The 18101-nt window shown below is 41.1% G+C and overlaps 1 protein-coding gene across 2 annotated transcripts in view; it reads left to right on the forward strand.

The window, feature by feature from the left end:
- Positions 1 to 2686: 2686 nt before the first annotated feature.
- zfyve16 (zinc finger, FYVE domain containing 16) overlaps positions 2687 to 18101 on the forward strand; it is a 34538-nt gene continuing 19123 nt past the window's right edge. For both annotated transcript variants that reach the window (XM_028462907.1, XM_028462908.1), the window contains exons 1-4: positions 2687 to 2862; positions 7250 to 7353; positions 9411 to 10903; positions 15290 to 15386. In XM_028462907.1, coding sequence (XP_028318708.1) covers positions 7284 to 7353; positions 9411 to 10903; positions 15290 to 15386 — 1660 coding nt within the window. In that variant the 5' untranslated portion in view covers positions 2687 to 2862; positions 7250 to 7283. The remainder of the gene's footprint in view (positions 2863 to 7249; positions 7354 to 9410; positions 10904 to 15289; positions 15387 to 18101) is intronic.

Here is an 18101-nt window from a genome sequence, read left to right on the forward strand (position 1 = left end):
GTTAGGTAGGTTTAGGGTTAGGGTTAAGTAGGGTTCGGGTTAAAGTTAGGTAGGGTTAGATTTAGGTAGGTTTAGGGTTAGGGTTAAGTAGGGTTTGGGTTAAGGTTAGGTAGGGTTAGGTAAGTTTATGGTTTGGGTTAAAGTTAGGTAGGGTTTGGGTTAAGTAGGGTTCGGGTTAAAGTTAGGTAGGGTTAGATTTAGGTAGGTTTAGGGTTAGGGTTAAGTAGGGTTTGGGTTAAGGTTAGGTAGGATTAGGTGCGTTTAGGGTTAGGGTTAAGTAGGTTAGATAGGGTTCGGGTTAGTGGTTAGGGTAACAAACGACACTTAATGACAGCCTTCGTGACACCGTATTCATGCTAATGACAGGTGTCATGTCATAATATTGGCAGCGTAATGTCAGCATTTATGTATAAAACCTTAAATAAAGTGTTCCCAAAGTTGTTGTACAAAGTTGGGTTGAAGCTGATATTAAAGTTTGATGTGGTTATGGATTATTGTTGGAGGCAAAGTTGGGTCGACGCTGGTGCTACGAGTGGTACAAAGTTGGTTTGAAGCTGGATGTTGGTTATAAAGCGATGTTGGTTCTCCGTCATCAGGCTATGGTCATTCTGGTTACCGTGTTGTTAGGTGGGAGGTGGGGCTGACTCTTCTGGCCTGTTTGGAAACCAGCCTCTCCCTGTATTGAACCCTCTCTGTGCATGGGAGGCTTCAATCCACTCTTTCCATGGAGCTTCACGCTGGTCTACTCCTTAACGCTGGTGTGCAAAAAGCATTCCTTTCTATTAGTTTAGATGAAAATATGCAGAGTCGTTATTATTATGTCATAGCCGGCGCTGCGCACCCCCTCCCCCGTGGTCGCCTAAACTCATAGATAATTATAAATATGTACCTTTAATATCATATCATTTAAATAATCTAGATACAAATGTTAATATACAGGAATTGTTATAATAAAGCATAGTATTCTTAATACCTTATGATAATATATATCTACGTATGAGTTTTTCGATGGTTTAAACAGGCCAGGACGAGCCCTTTGCACAGTGACCCCCACAGGTTCACACAATCACATCCATTGTCACAACGTGTTTACATTTCCCATTCACTCATTGAGCTACTTTGGTCCCTGAAAAAGGGAATCTGTAGAAGGACCTTTTCTCTGTGTGTGAGTGTGTGATATACAGTAAATCTGATCCTATAAACCTTTAATAGATGTTTGAGCATGTGAGACGTAGGACTAAGTGAACCTGTGTGTTATGGTAACGTGCCAAAATCAGATATTACCTCCATTTACAAACAAATGTGCAAATCATATTTTATGTTCTATGCTGAAATTATGGTGCCAAATATGAGTTTAGTTTGTATATGCGTGTGTGGGTGTGTGTGTGCGCGCGTGCGGGTGTGTGTGTGTGTGTGAGTGAGTTGAGAGGACATGGTTAGCACTGCCTCAGCAGGTCCTGAATGTAAGCTTTAACCACAGCAGCAGCAGCTCTGTCCTGTGACGCCGTTTACTCCAACCGACTTCTTTTGTGCACTTTGCATCTTGTGTTTGTGTAAACAGGGTATTTTGTTCACTATGTACATTGAAACCAGAGCCATATATACATACATGACACATATATTCTGATGTTAAATTATTGATGTATTGTGCTGAAAAGAACATTGCAGTAATAAAGTTTGTTGGTTTTAATTTGTTGACCTTTGTTTTTTTAAGTGTGCAGTTTTGGAGATGCTCTAGTTTAGGCGATAGTCTGTGATTTTCTGATCACATGATCAACACTTGTGTCCGCATTTACTACTTTATAATGACCAATCTGAGCATTAACACAGAAAACAACGAAGTGTTTTTATGTTTTTGTTGTTATTTTGTGTATTTTTATAGTTTTTTGTGTTATTGGAGACATTTTAGTTTTAATTTTGTTTAAAGTCATTTTGTTTTGCTTTTTTGTAATACAATTTTTTATTTAGGCATTTTGTGTATTTGCATTGTTGTTTTTTGTGTTATTGGAGTCATTGTTTTTTTTGTACTTTTATTTTTAATTTTGTAATTTTGTGTTTTTGAAGCCATATTGTGTATTTTTGGAGTAATTTTGTGGGGTCTTTTTTGTTATTGGAGTGAGTCACTGTTTTTTTTTTGTTTTTTTTTTTTTGAGTGATCATAGTCTTAGTTTTCAGCATTCTGGAGTTATTTTGTTTCGTTTGTTGTGATGTATGTTTTTCTTTATGAATTTTGTGTATTGTTATTGTTGTTTTTTGTGTTATTGAAGTCATTGTTTTGTTTTGTTCTTAATCATTTTTTGTTTTCATTTTGTCATTTTGTGTGTTTTTGAAGTCAAATAGTGTATTTTGGAGTCATTTTGCGTATTTTTGTTGTTGTTTTTTTGAGTTATTGGAGTAATTAGTTTTTTGTTTGTTTGTTTTTTTAGTTTTTATTTGGTGATTTTGTGTTTTTGAAGTCATATTGTGTATTTTGAAATTATTTTGTGTATTTTTGTGGTAATTTTGTTGTATCTTTTTGAAGTCATTTTGGCCCACTCAAATTTATAATTGTAATACACACATGCTTTGAGTCTCTGACGAACAATTACAGTCTACATGTATTTATCTGCGCTACAACAAAGGGGAAAACACAGTGACATGGTAAAATGGTCACAGAATTCCACGGTCGCAGATTTTCGCACGACACCGGAACCCGTGACCTCCGACAGCCGACGGACCGACGCTGATAGCCGACCAAGAGAACCTAAGCCGGTCAAACTGCACTACGTCCCGCTATACCATGACACCCAGCGGGGTTCTAACGTTTTGAAGCTGGGGGTGAACCGGTCCGGAGCTGATACCGGAGGAATGAAGTAACACCGGGTATGATTTACTCACACCGGGGCTAACAGGCTAGCATGTTAACTGCTGTTAAACCTGCTTTAACTGCTCCTAAACCCGCTGACAAACATTATACCCATTATTGCTAGTTCAAATCCACCATATCTTACCATTTAGTTACAAATCTCACTAAAATAATTTCTCCAAATGTTTGTTTATTGTGTCTGAATCATCTATGTTGTATTAGCTGTTAGCATTTAGCTGTCCAGCTAATTACGGCTGAAAAATAACAAAAAAAACTTTATTTAAGTTGATTTGTGCACAAACTAACTGTAGCAGAGTGAACTGATGTTAACAAATGACTCCCTTTTATTAATCAAAATGTTTGATGTGTAATAATGACTGAGTTGTAAACAATGTAAACACAAAGCTATGGGTAATAATAATAATAATAATAATACAGAGTTTGGAAATGCAACATTTCACATTGGTATCATGTGTTTATCTCTTTAAAGTTTTATATCTGCAATCTAGTAATAATTAACTCACATTTTCAACTCTGATCACACACTTTGTTCAGTATTTTACAATAGTTTAATACCTTTATTTTGTATTTCTTGGCATCATTAAACACGTTACATCCTTTGTGCCAAAAGATGGTTGCCAACATGAGGATTACCATGTGAGAGTGGCTCAGATTTTGGAAGAATGTAAATCTGGGACGCATCATCAGTAGTGTTCCTTTGAATCAGGGGGAATTTCTGCCTTTTAAACACTAGATACCCTCATCAAAGGTGGACAGCTACAGGGTGCTCAAACCTGAGATTGTATCCCATAACTGTTTCACGCTCTCTCCTATCTGCAGCTTTAGACCACCTCTAGGCCTGGGCAATATATTGAGATTCAATATATATATATATTTTTTTTTTTTAAATAGTTGTTTTAGGAGTCACGACTTTCACTAATTCTCAGAACAGCATGTAAAGCTCAGTTAGATGGATTAATGAGTGCGTCCTAACCCAGACCTTCCCCTAAACAAGCCACACTGCAGAACTCACTCACACGTGCTGTCCCTTAGAAGAGAAGATGCCAAAAGTGCCACATATTGTGCAGCTGTTTGTTAATTAATGTCCCAGTACCGTTGTGTATTTTTTCCTCCTTTTCATATTTTGTTGTCCTATTTAGTATTTTTGTTATTTTGCATATTTTTTTGGTCATTTTGGATGTCTTTCTGAGTCATTTTGTGTATTTTTTTGTATGTATGTTGTATGTATTTTTTCTGTCCTTTTGTTTATTTTTATCCCTTTACGTATTTCTGTTGTCCCATTGTATTTTTGTTGTTCTTTTGTGTATTTCTCCATTTATTTGTACGTTTTTGTAGTTTTTTTAGTGTTCTTTTGTGTTTTTGTTGTCCCAGTGTGCATTTTTACTCCTTTTGTATATTTTGTTGCCCTATTAAGTATTTGTGTTTTTCTTTAGTGCATGTCTCTGTTAATTTGTGTTTTTGTAGTAATTTTGTGTCATTCTTTGCTATTATTTTGTGCATTTACTTTTGGGGCTGCTAGTTTCCCATGTTTGTGATGCACGAGTTATTATTTTATTTTATTTTTTACCAATCTTAAAGCACTGTGATGTTTTTTTTAGCCTTTGTGGCATTTTGCATTAGTATATTTAAACTCGTATACATCGCCATTTTGAGAGCAAATATCGAGATATGAATTTTGGTTCGTATCGCCCAGCCCTAGCCACCTCACACTCGGCCTGTGCCCTTTGATCTTGTCCCCCTAGGAGAAAAACTAATTTTTGCTCAGGGGCCAAATATGTACCAGTTTGATCTCAAGTGGGACGCAAATATTTTTAAAGTTATTATGCCCCTATAGTTTGCATTTGTACTAATAAATGATATATATTAATTCAGTATAGAAGGCACCTACACTATCGAAGCAATATCAGTTTCTGCAGCATCTTCACTTCTACATACTATGACTTAGTAGCACATTTTGTGTGAAATCTGGATGGTTGTTTGTGGAAAAACGGCAAGATTTTAGAAAAAAAATTAAGATCTTCTGCAATTTGCGATACCAGTCTGTCATTGCCCGATCCCGTTAGATCTCGGAAGCTAAGCACGTCTGGTCCTGGTTAGTAGTTGGATGGGAGACCACTGAGAATTCCAGGTGCCACAGTGGGGTGGCAGTCACCCCAGTGGTATCTGTCATTGTGTCCTTGGGCAAGGCACTTCACCTACATTGCCTGGTATGAATGTAGTGTGTGAGTGAGTGTTGGTGGTGGTCAGAGGGGCCGATGGCGCACTATGGCAGCCTCGCTTCCGTCAGTCTGCCCCAGGGCAGCTGTGGCTACAATAGTAGTTTACCACCACTAAGTGGGGAGTGAAAGAATAATGCCTCAATTCTGTAAAGCGACTTTGAGTGTCTATGATAAAGCGCTATATAAAACTGATGCATTATTATTATTATTATTATTATTATTAAAAATGACTGCGTACGAATTTTAGGTTTATTTTAGGGTTTTGTTGTCTTGTGTGTTTTTGTTGTCGTTTTACACGTTCTCAGGGCTCCACACTAACTTTTCCAGTGGTGGCACAGAATTTGGTCACACCCTTTTTTTTAACCAGGCGGGGGGGGTCTACAGCATGCTGATGTATAGTTGATTTAACTGGCGTACTGTAGTTTTGTATGAAATAAAGATTGACAATGACTTGAGATATTTGCTAAATGTTTTAATGTTTTAGTGTCAATATTAAGTTTTTCTGCAACATTTATCATTTATTTTATATAATTTTAAAAGAAGACGTAACAATTTAAAAAAAAAAAATAACAGCAAAGCATAACAACAGGTTACATGTACTCTGTAGGAAGGTGCTGAGTCATCGCACGTGAATTATTTTAGGTTAACAAATTGTTATATTTTGATTTTATTCGTCATTAATCATTAATAACCTCTTTAAAAAATAACTAATTTCAATAGTTTTATTTAAAGCTATAGGGAGCCATTGAAAAAGAGTCAAAGGGTCACATTAGGCCCCAGAGCCGCAGCTTGCAGACCCCTGCTCTGAGAGAACCACAGCTGAACATCTGGCCTGGCATCATAGTCCATCAGTTCTGGTCCCTCCATGCTGGTTCTGATGAGCGTGTACGCTCTTTTGCTGAGCTCAGCACCTTCTTCCTTTTTAGTGCGCAGTGAGCGGCTCGTTATGCCTGGCTCCGTTCATAGCGGACCGCGCACACTCCAAAGGAGCACATTGGTGTTTATTGTGCATTCACCGTTTAATTACCTGCAGCCAAGCTGTGTGAGTGTGGGTCGTCTCATCACCCGACCCGACCTATTAACTTAAATTGTAGGTCCTAGCCAGAACCAAACCCGACGTAAATTTATATTTTATTGAACGTATTGCAGCCGGTAGATTATTAGTGCGGTGCCGTGCACACACTTTAATGGAGGTCGTAGTAACACGCTAAAAATATAAACAATCAAACACACAAAGAACCGTCTTACACCATCATACCCTCACACTCCCGTGGGAACAGAATTGTTCCCTCTTTTTCAAGCTAATGCCCGCCCTTTCCGCAGCGTCCCAGCCAATCAACACTCAGAACACATGTAAACAAAGACACACATTGGCAGAGAAAGCTGCACGTAACCATGATGCCTTCTTGACCATGGGAAATCTCAGCATCAGTTTACCACTGAATACATAGGGACGTGACGAAGCGTTCAGCGCTCTGTCCAAAAATAATGTCATCTATACACACTCGCACGGATGCGACCAGATGAAATTTTCACTCGCACACACTGAAAATATACTCGCATATGTGACCATTTTGGTTGCAGTCTCGAGCCCTGGTTCTTGTTATCATTTTTGTTATATTTGCGTATATTTGGAGTTGTTTATTGGTTTTATGTCAGTTTTTGTCACTGTTTCATCTGTTTTTGTCATGGTTTTTTGTATTTTGTTATCGTTGCATGTTTTTGGAGTTATTTGTGAGTTTTGTTGTCATTTTGTGTGATTTATCTTGTGTTTAATGTGTGTGAAGTTATTTTTGTATTTTTGCTGTTTTTTGTAATTTTTCCTGTTTTTGTTTCATTTTGTCTGCACAGTGGCCATTTCATATTCCTTCTAAATGTTGTCTCATTTATGGCATCTTTTCGGGTGAGGGTACAGGTACTTGAAGATGTATAGCAGACGGTAAATGTAAATGAAGCATTTTTCCAGGTGTTGTTATGAATAGAAAACATGCTGCAGTTACTCAAAGGATTTTAATGAGTGTAGCCACAAGTTAATACGTCAACAAGTGACCTGAACTCAAACACATCTTGGAGACTTTAACGCTGCACAAACATGTCCTATCAAAATAAGACGAGGTTAAAAGGAGAATGGCTTTGGTTTGACAGTGTGTGTTGGTCTCCGTAGGAAAAGGATTGGAGGTCCATGGTCGTAGCGCAGCATGGACAGCTTCTTCAAGGCCGCTGTGTGTGATCTGGACAAACTGCTCGATGACTTTGAGCTCAGCACTGGTAAGACAACAAACTATCAGTGAATCATTTATTAACATCTCACCAATATTCAACCAAGTAACACATTTTCTGCTTTAAAGGTCCAGTATTATGCTATTTTTCACCCATCTCCATTTGTTCTAAGAACCCCAACAACATAGTATTTGAGGTTTATTTTCCCAAACTCGCCTGTTTTCTGGAGTTTTGGCCTCTGAAAAGTCACTTTACTGACACTTCTAAAAACAGGCTGTTTTGGGGTCTTCATGCATATTCACGAGTGGGCGTGTCTATAGACACAGACTTCATGCCTCGCTCTTGCAAGGGAGATCAGTGATCACCAAAGCGATTTTCTTTTTGCTATCCACACACTGTTATTGTTTTTAGCCTAAAAACGACACATTACAGTAAAACACATGACTAAGCGGCTATTGTGAGTCCAACAAACGCTGCTCCATGGTGTGTGTTTATCACATCAGCAGCGGAGGCAGTCAAATACTCACCGGAGTGTTAAGCTGCTAAGTGACTTTCTTCTCCATCTCCTCCTCTTCTAACTATAGGAATAGTGCATTTAAGGTGATAATCATTAGTTTTGTCCAACCGCTGCGTCGCATTGTGTCACAAACACGTCAGATCAAGTCAAAGGTGATACGCGGCAATATAACGGATACTAAAAATGGAACTGCTCCCTGTGTGCTACACCGTGCCTGCCCACTGCTCCTCAGGGAGGGGTTAAATTTAGAGAACACATTTTGTGTATGTAGCTTTACATATATGACAAAGTGTAACATATATTCTATATTAAACCACAGTGGTTGTTTAACCTGTGAGGTAGTTTGAGAGGGAGGGGCTCACATTCTTATAGGGTAGGAGCAGCCAGGATTGTCAGGAGGAGGAGTTTCCGCGATGTAACATCACAACGCGAGAAAAATCAAACTCGCCTTATTGGAGCTGACTTTTTACAAAATGTGGAATAACAAGGGAGGGAGGAGTCAGAACTTTTTACAACTTTGGTCCTCTGAATGAGGCTAAAGGGATGTACAGTATATCACTAGCAAAACCATTATAAAGTGTGGGGGGTGTAACAATTCCTTTTAACAACAATTTCATTCGAATCGTGATCCATTGTTGCTGATTCGATTCATGGACGGTATTTGTTAATTTAATCGATTCAGTAACTTTTTAGCCAAAATAATAGTGTAACCAGTGCGAGTGAAACGCATCCCTGGATACTGGACGATACAGTTGAGCTATTATAGATTCCTGATGTTTCTTGTTAAGAAATCCTCTATAAATTAATTATAGACAAAAACAAACATTTAATGGCAAATGTATTCACAATTCATTTAACTACTTTTCAATAAAAATACATACAGTATTAGGTTTACCTGACTCTTCTGTTTGTATTCATACATAAAAATAAAACAAAATTGATATTAAAATTAAGTGCAACCAAGATCATTTTAGGCGAAATGATCAGTGGTTGAACCTGATACTTTTTGTTTAAACTTGATGGTTATCATGAGGCTTCTGCAGAGCTACTGCTAACGAGCTAACGCTATCAGAAGGTCCTGGTGGTGGACGGTCGACACAGTGAGCAACTCCTTTAGAATATCTACATCTGTGTTAAAGTCAGTGTTTCACACACTGGACCCAAAGGTGGTTCCACCCATTTCTCCCTCACCGGCTTCTCTGTGTTGTTTGTTGTCAGCTGGTGTGTGACATCACCGACACTAATGTCTTTATTATTAAAAGAGCTTTTAAAACGCATCCATATAAAGTCTGCTGTGACTAAATCCAATGAGTTATTTCCTTCTATCGATACAATTGATTGATTACCTTTTTCAACCATTTTATATTGATTGTCATCAGGAAGGACAACTTGCCGAGCACAGATTGATGTAGTTGGATCATAGAAATATAAATCAATTCATCAATCTAATGGATGAAACGTTACAGCCTTAGTTTGTTATTTGTCTTGTTAAAAAGCTTAAGTTGTTTTTTTGGGGATAAATGTGTTTGTTCTCCACTGGTGAGGACAAACATGTTTCCTGGTGTTGAAACGTGTGTGTGTTTTTCAGACGAGCTGGAGTGTAAACCAGTGTTCCTGAAGCCTCCTGCCTACAACTTCTCTCCAGAGCCTCAGTCTCCTCCCTCTGAGGCTTCCACCAGCCCGTACAGCCTCCCAGACCTCAGCAGGCTCCACTATGGCTGCGCCCCTGCCGATAGAGAGACCGCGGGCCAGCCGCTCACCGGCGTCGACCTCCTGTCGTCGGTGGACCGCCGGCCCAGCCAAAGCTCCGCCCCTCCCTGCCCGGACAGAGCCCTGAAGCCTGTGTGTGACCTGGTGAGCGACACCAGCTCGGCCATCATGGTGCTGGACACGGAGCTGCCCACGGAGGGACAACAGGAACTGGAAGCTGAGGCGCTACTCGTGGACTTTGACGGCCCCGTGGAGCAAAGCGACGGGAGGGCGAGCCAGGACGGGCCGCACCTCGCCCCCGGGTACTCTGCGTCTCTCAGTCTGCTGGACGTCATCCTTCCAGCCGGCGTGGAGCGCAGCCTGGAGGAATGCAGGGATGCTGCGGAGGTCCAGGAGGATTCATCTGAACGCTGTGAAATGGAAGAGCATCCGGAAGAGTTGGAGGATGGTGTCGCCGACTCTCCTGTGGATTTATCGCTCAATGACTCAAGCAACGTGTCATGTTTTCCCAACGCTGCAATCACATGTGGACCGCAGGTTGAGCAGCACGCTGTAGACGTGGAGGAACCGGAGGAGAAGTCCGACTTCGTCAAAGAAAGCAGTTTCCATCCAGAGGAAAGCGCTGAGTCAGCGCCACTGCTGAGCGAGCGCAGGCCGTCTCCAGAGGGAGAACAGCAGCAGCAGGTGTCGGCCGAGCCCAGCCCGGTGGAGACGCCCGAGTTTGGCTTTGAGTTCCTTCCTGAGAGCGACCAGGCGGAGTTGCTGGTGACGGACGAGGAGCTGGACGCATTCCTGCAGGCCGAGAGCGAGGCGGGAGGACCGTACCGAGGTTGCTGCTCACAGGAGGCCAGGCTCTGCGAGGAAGAGGAGGATGAAGGGCGAGCTTCTCCAGAGAGCGACAGGACGATGTTTGATTCCGTCTCTGCAGCGACGTCGTCGCCTGACCAACATAACTCCTACGGCGGCGCCAGACCCAAACAGCTTCTCTGTCAAATGGCTAAAACCCAACCAGCAGGGGGCGAGGATAAAGGGGAGCAGCTTAGTGTGGATCCAGAAGTTGAGGACGACTTCTCGCCCACGCCGACTGAGGACCCGCCTATTTTTAGCCCCACGCTCACCACCCAGCTGGAAGCTAGCGAGGGACACGAGGAAGAGGAGTCGTACAGCGAGGGAAAAATGGAGGAGTCTGACGAAGTCGGACAAGGGGAGGAGTCTGACGGAGTGGGACTGGGGGAGGAGTTTGACGGCGGTAAGCAGCTGGGGAGCAAACAGCCATCCTGGGTTCCTGATGCTGAGGCTCCAAACTGTATGAACTGTAAGCAAAGGTTCACCTTCACTAAGAGGAGGCACCACTGTCGCGCCTGTGGGAAGGTATGTTTGTTCTAATCATCGCAAAAAAGTTTTATATTTCATTAAAGAAATCCTCCACTGTTTTTACAAATGTGGCCTAAAACCTTCTTAGTAGATCTATGCATGACAAAACACTTTATTTTACACCATATTAGTTTTATTAATGTGTAAAAATGACTACTTTAGTTTAGTTTTAGTGCCTGTGTTCCTCCATCTTGAAATCATGTGATTGATGATGTCACACGGCCCCACTGCCTGTAAACATCCTATTGTTTTCTATTGGAGTGAAACATTCAGCCTGATTTCTAGATAATTTAGCAGTTTTTTAGATCAAAACACCCATTTGTGCCACTGAATAATCAGGAAAAGTTAAAGACATCGATGTAAACTAGAGGTCGACCGATATATGGACTTTTTTTCAAGATCGGCCATCAGCTAAAAAAAAAAAAAAAAAGAATAATTTTTTGTTAATTTTTTTTCCCTAAGGAAGGGTAAGAAACACTTTATTATAGGGAGGATATAAAGAGAGAGGGCAGTGTTACACCTAAGTCGGGAGTGAGGGGGAAGGGAGGAGAGACTCAAGGTAGGAAATGGAAAGCGTGGGGAAGAGTTGATTATTTTAAAGTGAGAGTGAGATGTGATGTTTTAGTTGTGCATATGGTGAAGTGTGAAGCTTAGGTATAATGGTGGTGGCTGTGAACAGAGGGAAGGAGTGAGTCGTTATACCTAAAACAGGTATTTAGTTTAAACCGACTACTTGCACATTGTATATTGTTGTCGTGCTTTACTGCTACTTACCCGTCCTGTACTTTTTGTTTTACTTGGCTGTGTACGGGTATATTTAAAGTTCAATAAATGTTAAGAGTTCTATTGGTGTATTTAATTTAATTTATAATATATACATTTATGTCATATGAGTGTTTCAATTGTCTTTCATATTCAATGTGCTTTTAAAAAAAAGTATATAGGCTTTAAATATCGGCCATCGGCTGAATTTTTACCGTATTGGTTGACCTTCAATGTAAACCTTTTTTGTTTAACGAAAGAGGATAAAAACAGTTGTGACCCAAGAGATAATCTATGACCACAGGGGGCGACAGTTCGAACTCTGTGGTTTGGTAATAGACAATGAAGTAGAGAAGAAAAGCTCTCCTAAGAGACCTTTACTCTCCCTTAAACAGTGTGCTGACACGCTCTGGTGGCTGAAGTTAGAGAGTAAATCACAGACTGTTGAAGGACTCCCATCCAAAAGGACTTCTATCCTCAGGGTTTATGCGTCTCCAACAATCTGTGATTTACTCGCTCACTTCAGCCATCAGAGCGTCAGCCATGCCCTGTTAAGGAGCATGAGGGGCCATGTGACATCATCAATCACGTGATTTCAAGATGGATGGAACACAGGCTCTAAAACTGTAAAGTAGTCCCATTTAAAAAAAAATAAATAAATAAAAATCCCACTTTGACCTTGGGGTTTCCAGTACATACTCTGCACAGATGTTTCTGTACACTATGCCAGCCACTTGGTTATGGCACTCCATGTAAGCTTTCCCTGCCAGCATCTTACACCCTGCCGTTATGTGCTGGATTGTCTCAGGGGCCTCTTTGCACTGTCTACACCTGGGGTCTTGTCTGGTGTGGTAGATCTGGGCCTCTATTGCTCTGGTGCTCAAGGCCTGCTCCTGTGCAGCCATGATGAGTGCCTCTGTGCTGTCCTTCAGTCCAGCTCTGTCGAGCCATTGGTACCAATTCCTGATATCTGCCACTTCAGTTATGTTTCAGTGGTACATCCCATGTAGGGATGTTGTCCCATGTCGGGTGTACATCCCATGTAGGGATGTACCACCGGCGCCTCATCTTCTGTTCCCCATTGTCTGAGACATTCACTGAGTCATCTGTTGGAGCCTTGTCCTTGATGTACTCATGGATCTTGGATGTTTCATCCTGGATAATGGCTCTCACACTCACTAGACCTCGGCCTCCTTCCTTACGGCTAGCGTACAGTCTCAGGTTGCTGGATTTGGGGTGGAACCCTCCGTGCATGGTTAGGAGCTTTCGTGTCTTAACATCTGTGGTCTGTATCATTCTTTGGCCAGCTTATTATTCCTGCAGGGTATCTGATTACTGGCAGGGCGTAGCTGTTTATTGCCCGGGACTTGTTCTTGCCATTGAGCTGGCTTTTTAGGACATGCCTTACTCCTTGTCACCTCTTCGAGGTTGCCATTTGCTTGTGGATTTTGAGGTACTTGCAACTGTCCTCAATGTCTGCTACTGTTCCTTTTTGGAGTGAGACCCCTTCTGTGTGGACTACCTTCCCTCTCTTAGTCACCATCCGACCACACTTCTCTAGTCCGAATGACATCCCAATGTCTGCGCTGTAGATCAGGGTGGTATGGATCAATGAGTCTATGTCTCGCTCATTCTTAGCGTCCAGCTTGATGTCGTTCATGTAGAGGAGGTGACTGATGGTGGCCCCGTTCCTGAGTCGGTATCCATAGCTAGTCTTGTAGATTATTTGGCTGAGGGGGTTCAGGCCTATGCAGAACAGCAGTGGGGACAGGGCGTCTCCTTGGTGTATGCCACATTTGATGGAAACTTGTGCAAGTGGCTTGCCATTGGCCTCAAGGGTGGTTTTCCACAACCTCATCAAGTTTGCAATGAAGGCTCTTAGAGTCTTGTTTATGTTGTATTGCTCCAAGCATTCAATGATCCAAGTATGCGGCATTGAGTCGTAGGCTTTCTTGTAATCAATCCAGGCAGTGCTCAGGTTAGTGTTTCGGGTTCTGCAGTCTCGAGCTACTGTTCTGTCAACCAGGAGCTGGTGTTTGGCACCTCTGGTATTTTTACCAATTCCCTTCTGAGATGTGCTCATGTATTGATCCATGTGCCCGCTTATAGCCGCCATGATGCCAGACATGAGCTTCCATGTTGTGGAGAGGCAGGTTATTGGCCGATAATTGGATGGGACTGTATCCTTTGAGGGATCCTTCAGGATCAGGATTGTGCGTCCTTTGGTTAGCCATTCAGGGTGATTCCCATCTCTCAGCAGCTGGTTCATTTGTGCTGCCAAGCGCTCATGGAGTGCCGTGAGTTTCTTTAGCCAGTAGGCGTGTATCATGTCAGGGCCTGGTGCTGTCCAGTTTTTCATACCTGAGACTCTTTCTTGGATGTCTGCCACTGTGACGGTGACTGGATTCTGTTCAGGGAGGTTGCTGTGGTCTTCTCTCAGAGCCACCAGCCACTGTGCATCACTATTGTGTGTTGCCTCCTTCTCCCATATGCCTTTCCGGTACTGTTCAGTTTCAAGCCTTGGTGGGTCTGCTCTGCTATTGCTCCCCTGCCATTAAGCGTACACTTTCGCTGGTTGAGTTGCGAACAGCCGGCTTATTCGTCTGGCTGCATTGCCTCTCGTGTACCTCTTTAGGCGGCTGGCCAAGGCTTGGAGCCTTTGTTTGGCAGCGTCCAATGCTTCAGGTATGGGCATCTGGGTGTACCTCTTTGGGACTTGTTTTTTCATTGCACCTTTCAGGGCCTCTGTCAATTGGCTCACTTCTCTCCGTGCTGCCATGATGTTAGCTTCCAGCCTTCTTTTCAATGGTTGGTATTTCATCTCATGGTTGCTCCTACGATAGCCAAGTGTCTCTAGGATCACTGCTGCTGTGGCATATACCAACTCATTGGTTTCAGTGATGGTTGATGTAGGTATCGCTCTCAGAGCTGCATTCACATCTTCTGTGAGACTTTCTGATGGTACTTCACTTAGCCTCTGTAGTTGGCTTTGTGATTGCCTGGTGGACATTTTTGCCATGATCCTATTTTTCAGGTCAGTCGCTGCCTTGTTCAGCGTGATTGCGGTTATTGGCGTTTCGTACGCAATCGCTGGAGGGGGGTTGGTGTTAACTCTGCTCTGACCATGGCTCCACCTTGCCGTCGCATTGGTATTGTACCTCGTCAATCTCAAGTTGTGATAGCAGTTGCCTTTTGTGGACTTGGGAACACTGATATATACTGTATATATATCAGTGTATATACATACACTCTACATACACAGTGTGTATATACATATATATATACACACACACACCGTATCTTCATATGTTTTTTATTGTTTGGGTTTTGTGTAACTTTATAAAGCTTTTATGTTTTAGGAATTAGAGTTGAGGAAAAGCAAAGGCACTGTTATTGGATTGGATTGTTGTCTTTTATTAGCCTGTTTGATAAATAATAAAGGCAGTTACGTTGGCGCTCCTGCAGGTTTATATTTAGCTCTCAGAGATCATGAGTCAGCAGATCTGTTTCCAGCTCTGATCCTGGAGTCTTAAAGCTGCAGCTCAGTCGTCCAAGGAGTGTCTGTGTGTTATATTGTCTGTGTTATTGTTGCGTGTGACGTCTTATGTGTGCTTCACTCAGGTTTACTGTGCCGTGTGCTGCAACAGAAGGTGTAAACTCCGTTACCTGCAGAAGGAGGCTCGCGTGTGTGTTCAATGCTTCGATGCCATTCACAAAGGTAAGACCTTCACAATAAGATGTTCTCCTCATCAGACTGTAGATTAATGTTTACTCACAGCTTTGAAGATTATTTAATGAGTGTATCCACAGTCATTCCATTCTAGTATTAATCCTGTGAGAAAATATCCAAAAGTAAGGAATCCTGTAGTGTTGTGTAGGAGATTCAGGACAAGCAAAGTCACATGAAAATAAGCAGGACTAAGATTAATACCATATTGTCTGGACTATAAATTGTTACCTTTTTATATTTAAAACTGAGGAGCCGACTTGTAGATCAGTGCGACATATGTGTGGATTTCTACAGCTGGCACCACATCTGATCATTTAGAATAATGAGCAAATTGAGCTTCAATGCTGAAAAACAAAGGGTTTGTAGGTTTTTGTTGTAGTTTTGTGTGTTTTTGAAAGCATTTTGTGCATTTTTCCTCATTTTTGGTTTTTGATATGTGTATTTTTATTTCATTTGGTGTGTTTTTGAATAGTTTTCTGTCTTTCTGTGTATTTTTGTTGTTGTTTTGTGTATGTTGTTATTAGAGTGTATTTTTGTTTTATTTTGTGTATTTTTCTCTCTCATTTGGTTTGTTTCTGTGTGTTTTTGGAGTATTTATTTGTGTTTTTATGTAGTTCTCTGTGTTTTTGTGGTTGTTTTGTGTATGTTTCCATTATTTGTGTGTATTTTTGTTGACCTTTTGTGTATTTTTTTCGTTCTTTTGTGTTTTTGTTGTTTTTTGCATTTTGGAGTATTTCTTTGTTTTTTATGTAGTTTTCTGTGTTTTTGTGGTTGTTTTGAATGTTTTTCTGTCTTTCTGTGTATCTTTGTTGTTGTTTTGTGTATGTTTTTGTGCTTTGTGTGTATTTTTTGTCATCTTTTGTGTATTTCTCTCTCATTTGGTGTGTTTTGTTAGTTTTTTAATGCAATTTGGAGTATTTTTAATTTACTCTTGGATGTAGTTTTTGTGTTTTTTTTAATATTTTTCTATTTTTGTTGTTTTGTGTATGTTTCTGTTATTTTTGTGTATTTTTGTTGTTTTTTGTGTATTTTTCACTCATTTGGTGTGTTTCTGTTGTTTTATGCATATCTGTTGTTTTGTGTTTTTTTTTCGTATTTATTTCTATTTTCAGTTTTTTTGTGGTTTTCCATATTTTTCTGTCTTTCTGTGTATTTTTGATGTTGTTTTGTGTATGTTTCTGTTATTTTTGTGTATTTTCCTGTCATTTTGTGTAATTTTCTGTCATTTGGTGTGTTTTGTAGGCATTTATTTTGGGGGCTGCAGTTGCCCATGTGTGCTCTATCATGTGATTGGTTAGCAGCTTCTGTGTGTGTGCGTGTGCATGCGTATGTGTGTTGCTTTCACACGGTGCGCTCTGCTGCTATGGAGGGATGATGATGAAGGTGTCACAGTGGTTGTCCTTGATGCTGTGGTCATGTGACACTTACCCTGTGCTTAAATGAAGGAGAAACAGACGATCCAGTGTCAGGATGTACACATGCCCCGCCCACTTTCCCCTCCTCTCTGACATCAGTGAGCTGCTGCATGCTGGGACTGTTAGCAGCTGATGATGATGATGATTATGATGAGGTAAAATGGTAACTTTGAGCAGCTTCCACTGTGTGTGTGTCTGTGTGTGTGTGTGTGCGTGTGTGTGTGGTTTTTGATCTACGTGCAGGACTTGTTAAAACGCGTTGTTGTGCTCTTCCTCACGTGTGTGTTTTGGTGTTTTCTGTGTGTGTTTGTCGTTTGCTCAATAAATCCAGCTCTGCGTCAGTGCGTTTGCTCCCTGGAGAACGTCGGGAGCAGCCGCAGCTTTCCTAGAGTTAAGTGTGTGTGTGTGTGTGCGTGTGCGTGTGCGTGTGCGTGTGCGTGTGCGTGTGCGTGCGTGCGTGCGTGCGTGCGTGCGTGCGTGCGTGTGTCCTTCATTCAGCTGCGTGTGCTGTGATGGAAAGCTGCAGCCTTTTCTCACACACTCGTTTGTCCTGTCATTTTTACAGTTTAATAAAAAAAAAATACTGTATAATTTGTTTATTACTAAGTTTACAAGCCCAGTTTAAATTTACAAGGTTTTACAGACAAAAATCAGAGATGGGCAATAAAAATTGAGCTAAAACATATTTTTTTTCTCCACGAATCATGAGTTAAAATCTATTTAAAAAGGAGTCAAACAACAAAAACTGAAACCATTTCTAACTAGGATCTCAGACTTTTCCAGAAAATGAAAACTGATACATTTTTGCCAAAGTCTCACCGGTATGTCGGTAACGTTCCATTAGATTTTTTTTTTTAAATTCCAGTGAAGACGTGTCAGTGCATTTCCAGCTTCTTTTACTCATAGTTCCCAGTAATCAGGATGTGGCTCCGCCCCCATCCGTCTCCTCCATGTCACCTGATCAACCTCAGTGTGCTGCTTTGAATTCTTCATGACTTTTATTTTGACTGGTTTTACAATGTGGATATCTTGTGTATTTTTGATTTACCAGTAATGCAAAGCAGGCTTCCTCATCATCATCTCCATTAATATCATTTATTTTTGTCTCATTTAAATCATAAATAAATACATTAGTTTTTTATTTAGCATAACTAGTTTAGAGATGAGCAACTTTTATCACAGCAGGGCCGCACAAATGGTTATGTCGGCATTATTTATCTAAACCAAAGTAGAATCTAAAGTCAGCATTTAGAATTGAACCAATCTGAACTTTATTATTGTCCTTTTG

This window comes from Gouania willdenowi, chromosome 12 (assembly GCF_900634775.1).
Source record: "Gouania willdenowi chromosome 12, fGouWil2.1, whole genome shotgun sequence".
NCBI lineage: Eukaryota > Metazoa > Chordata > Actinopteri > Blenniiformes > Gobiesocidae > Gouania > Gouania willdenowi.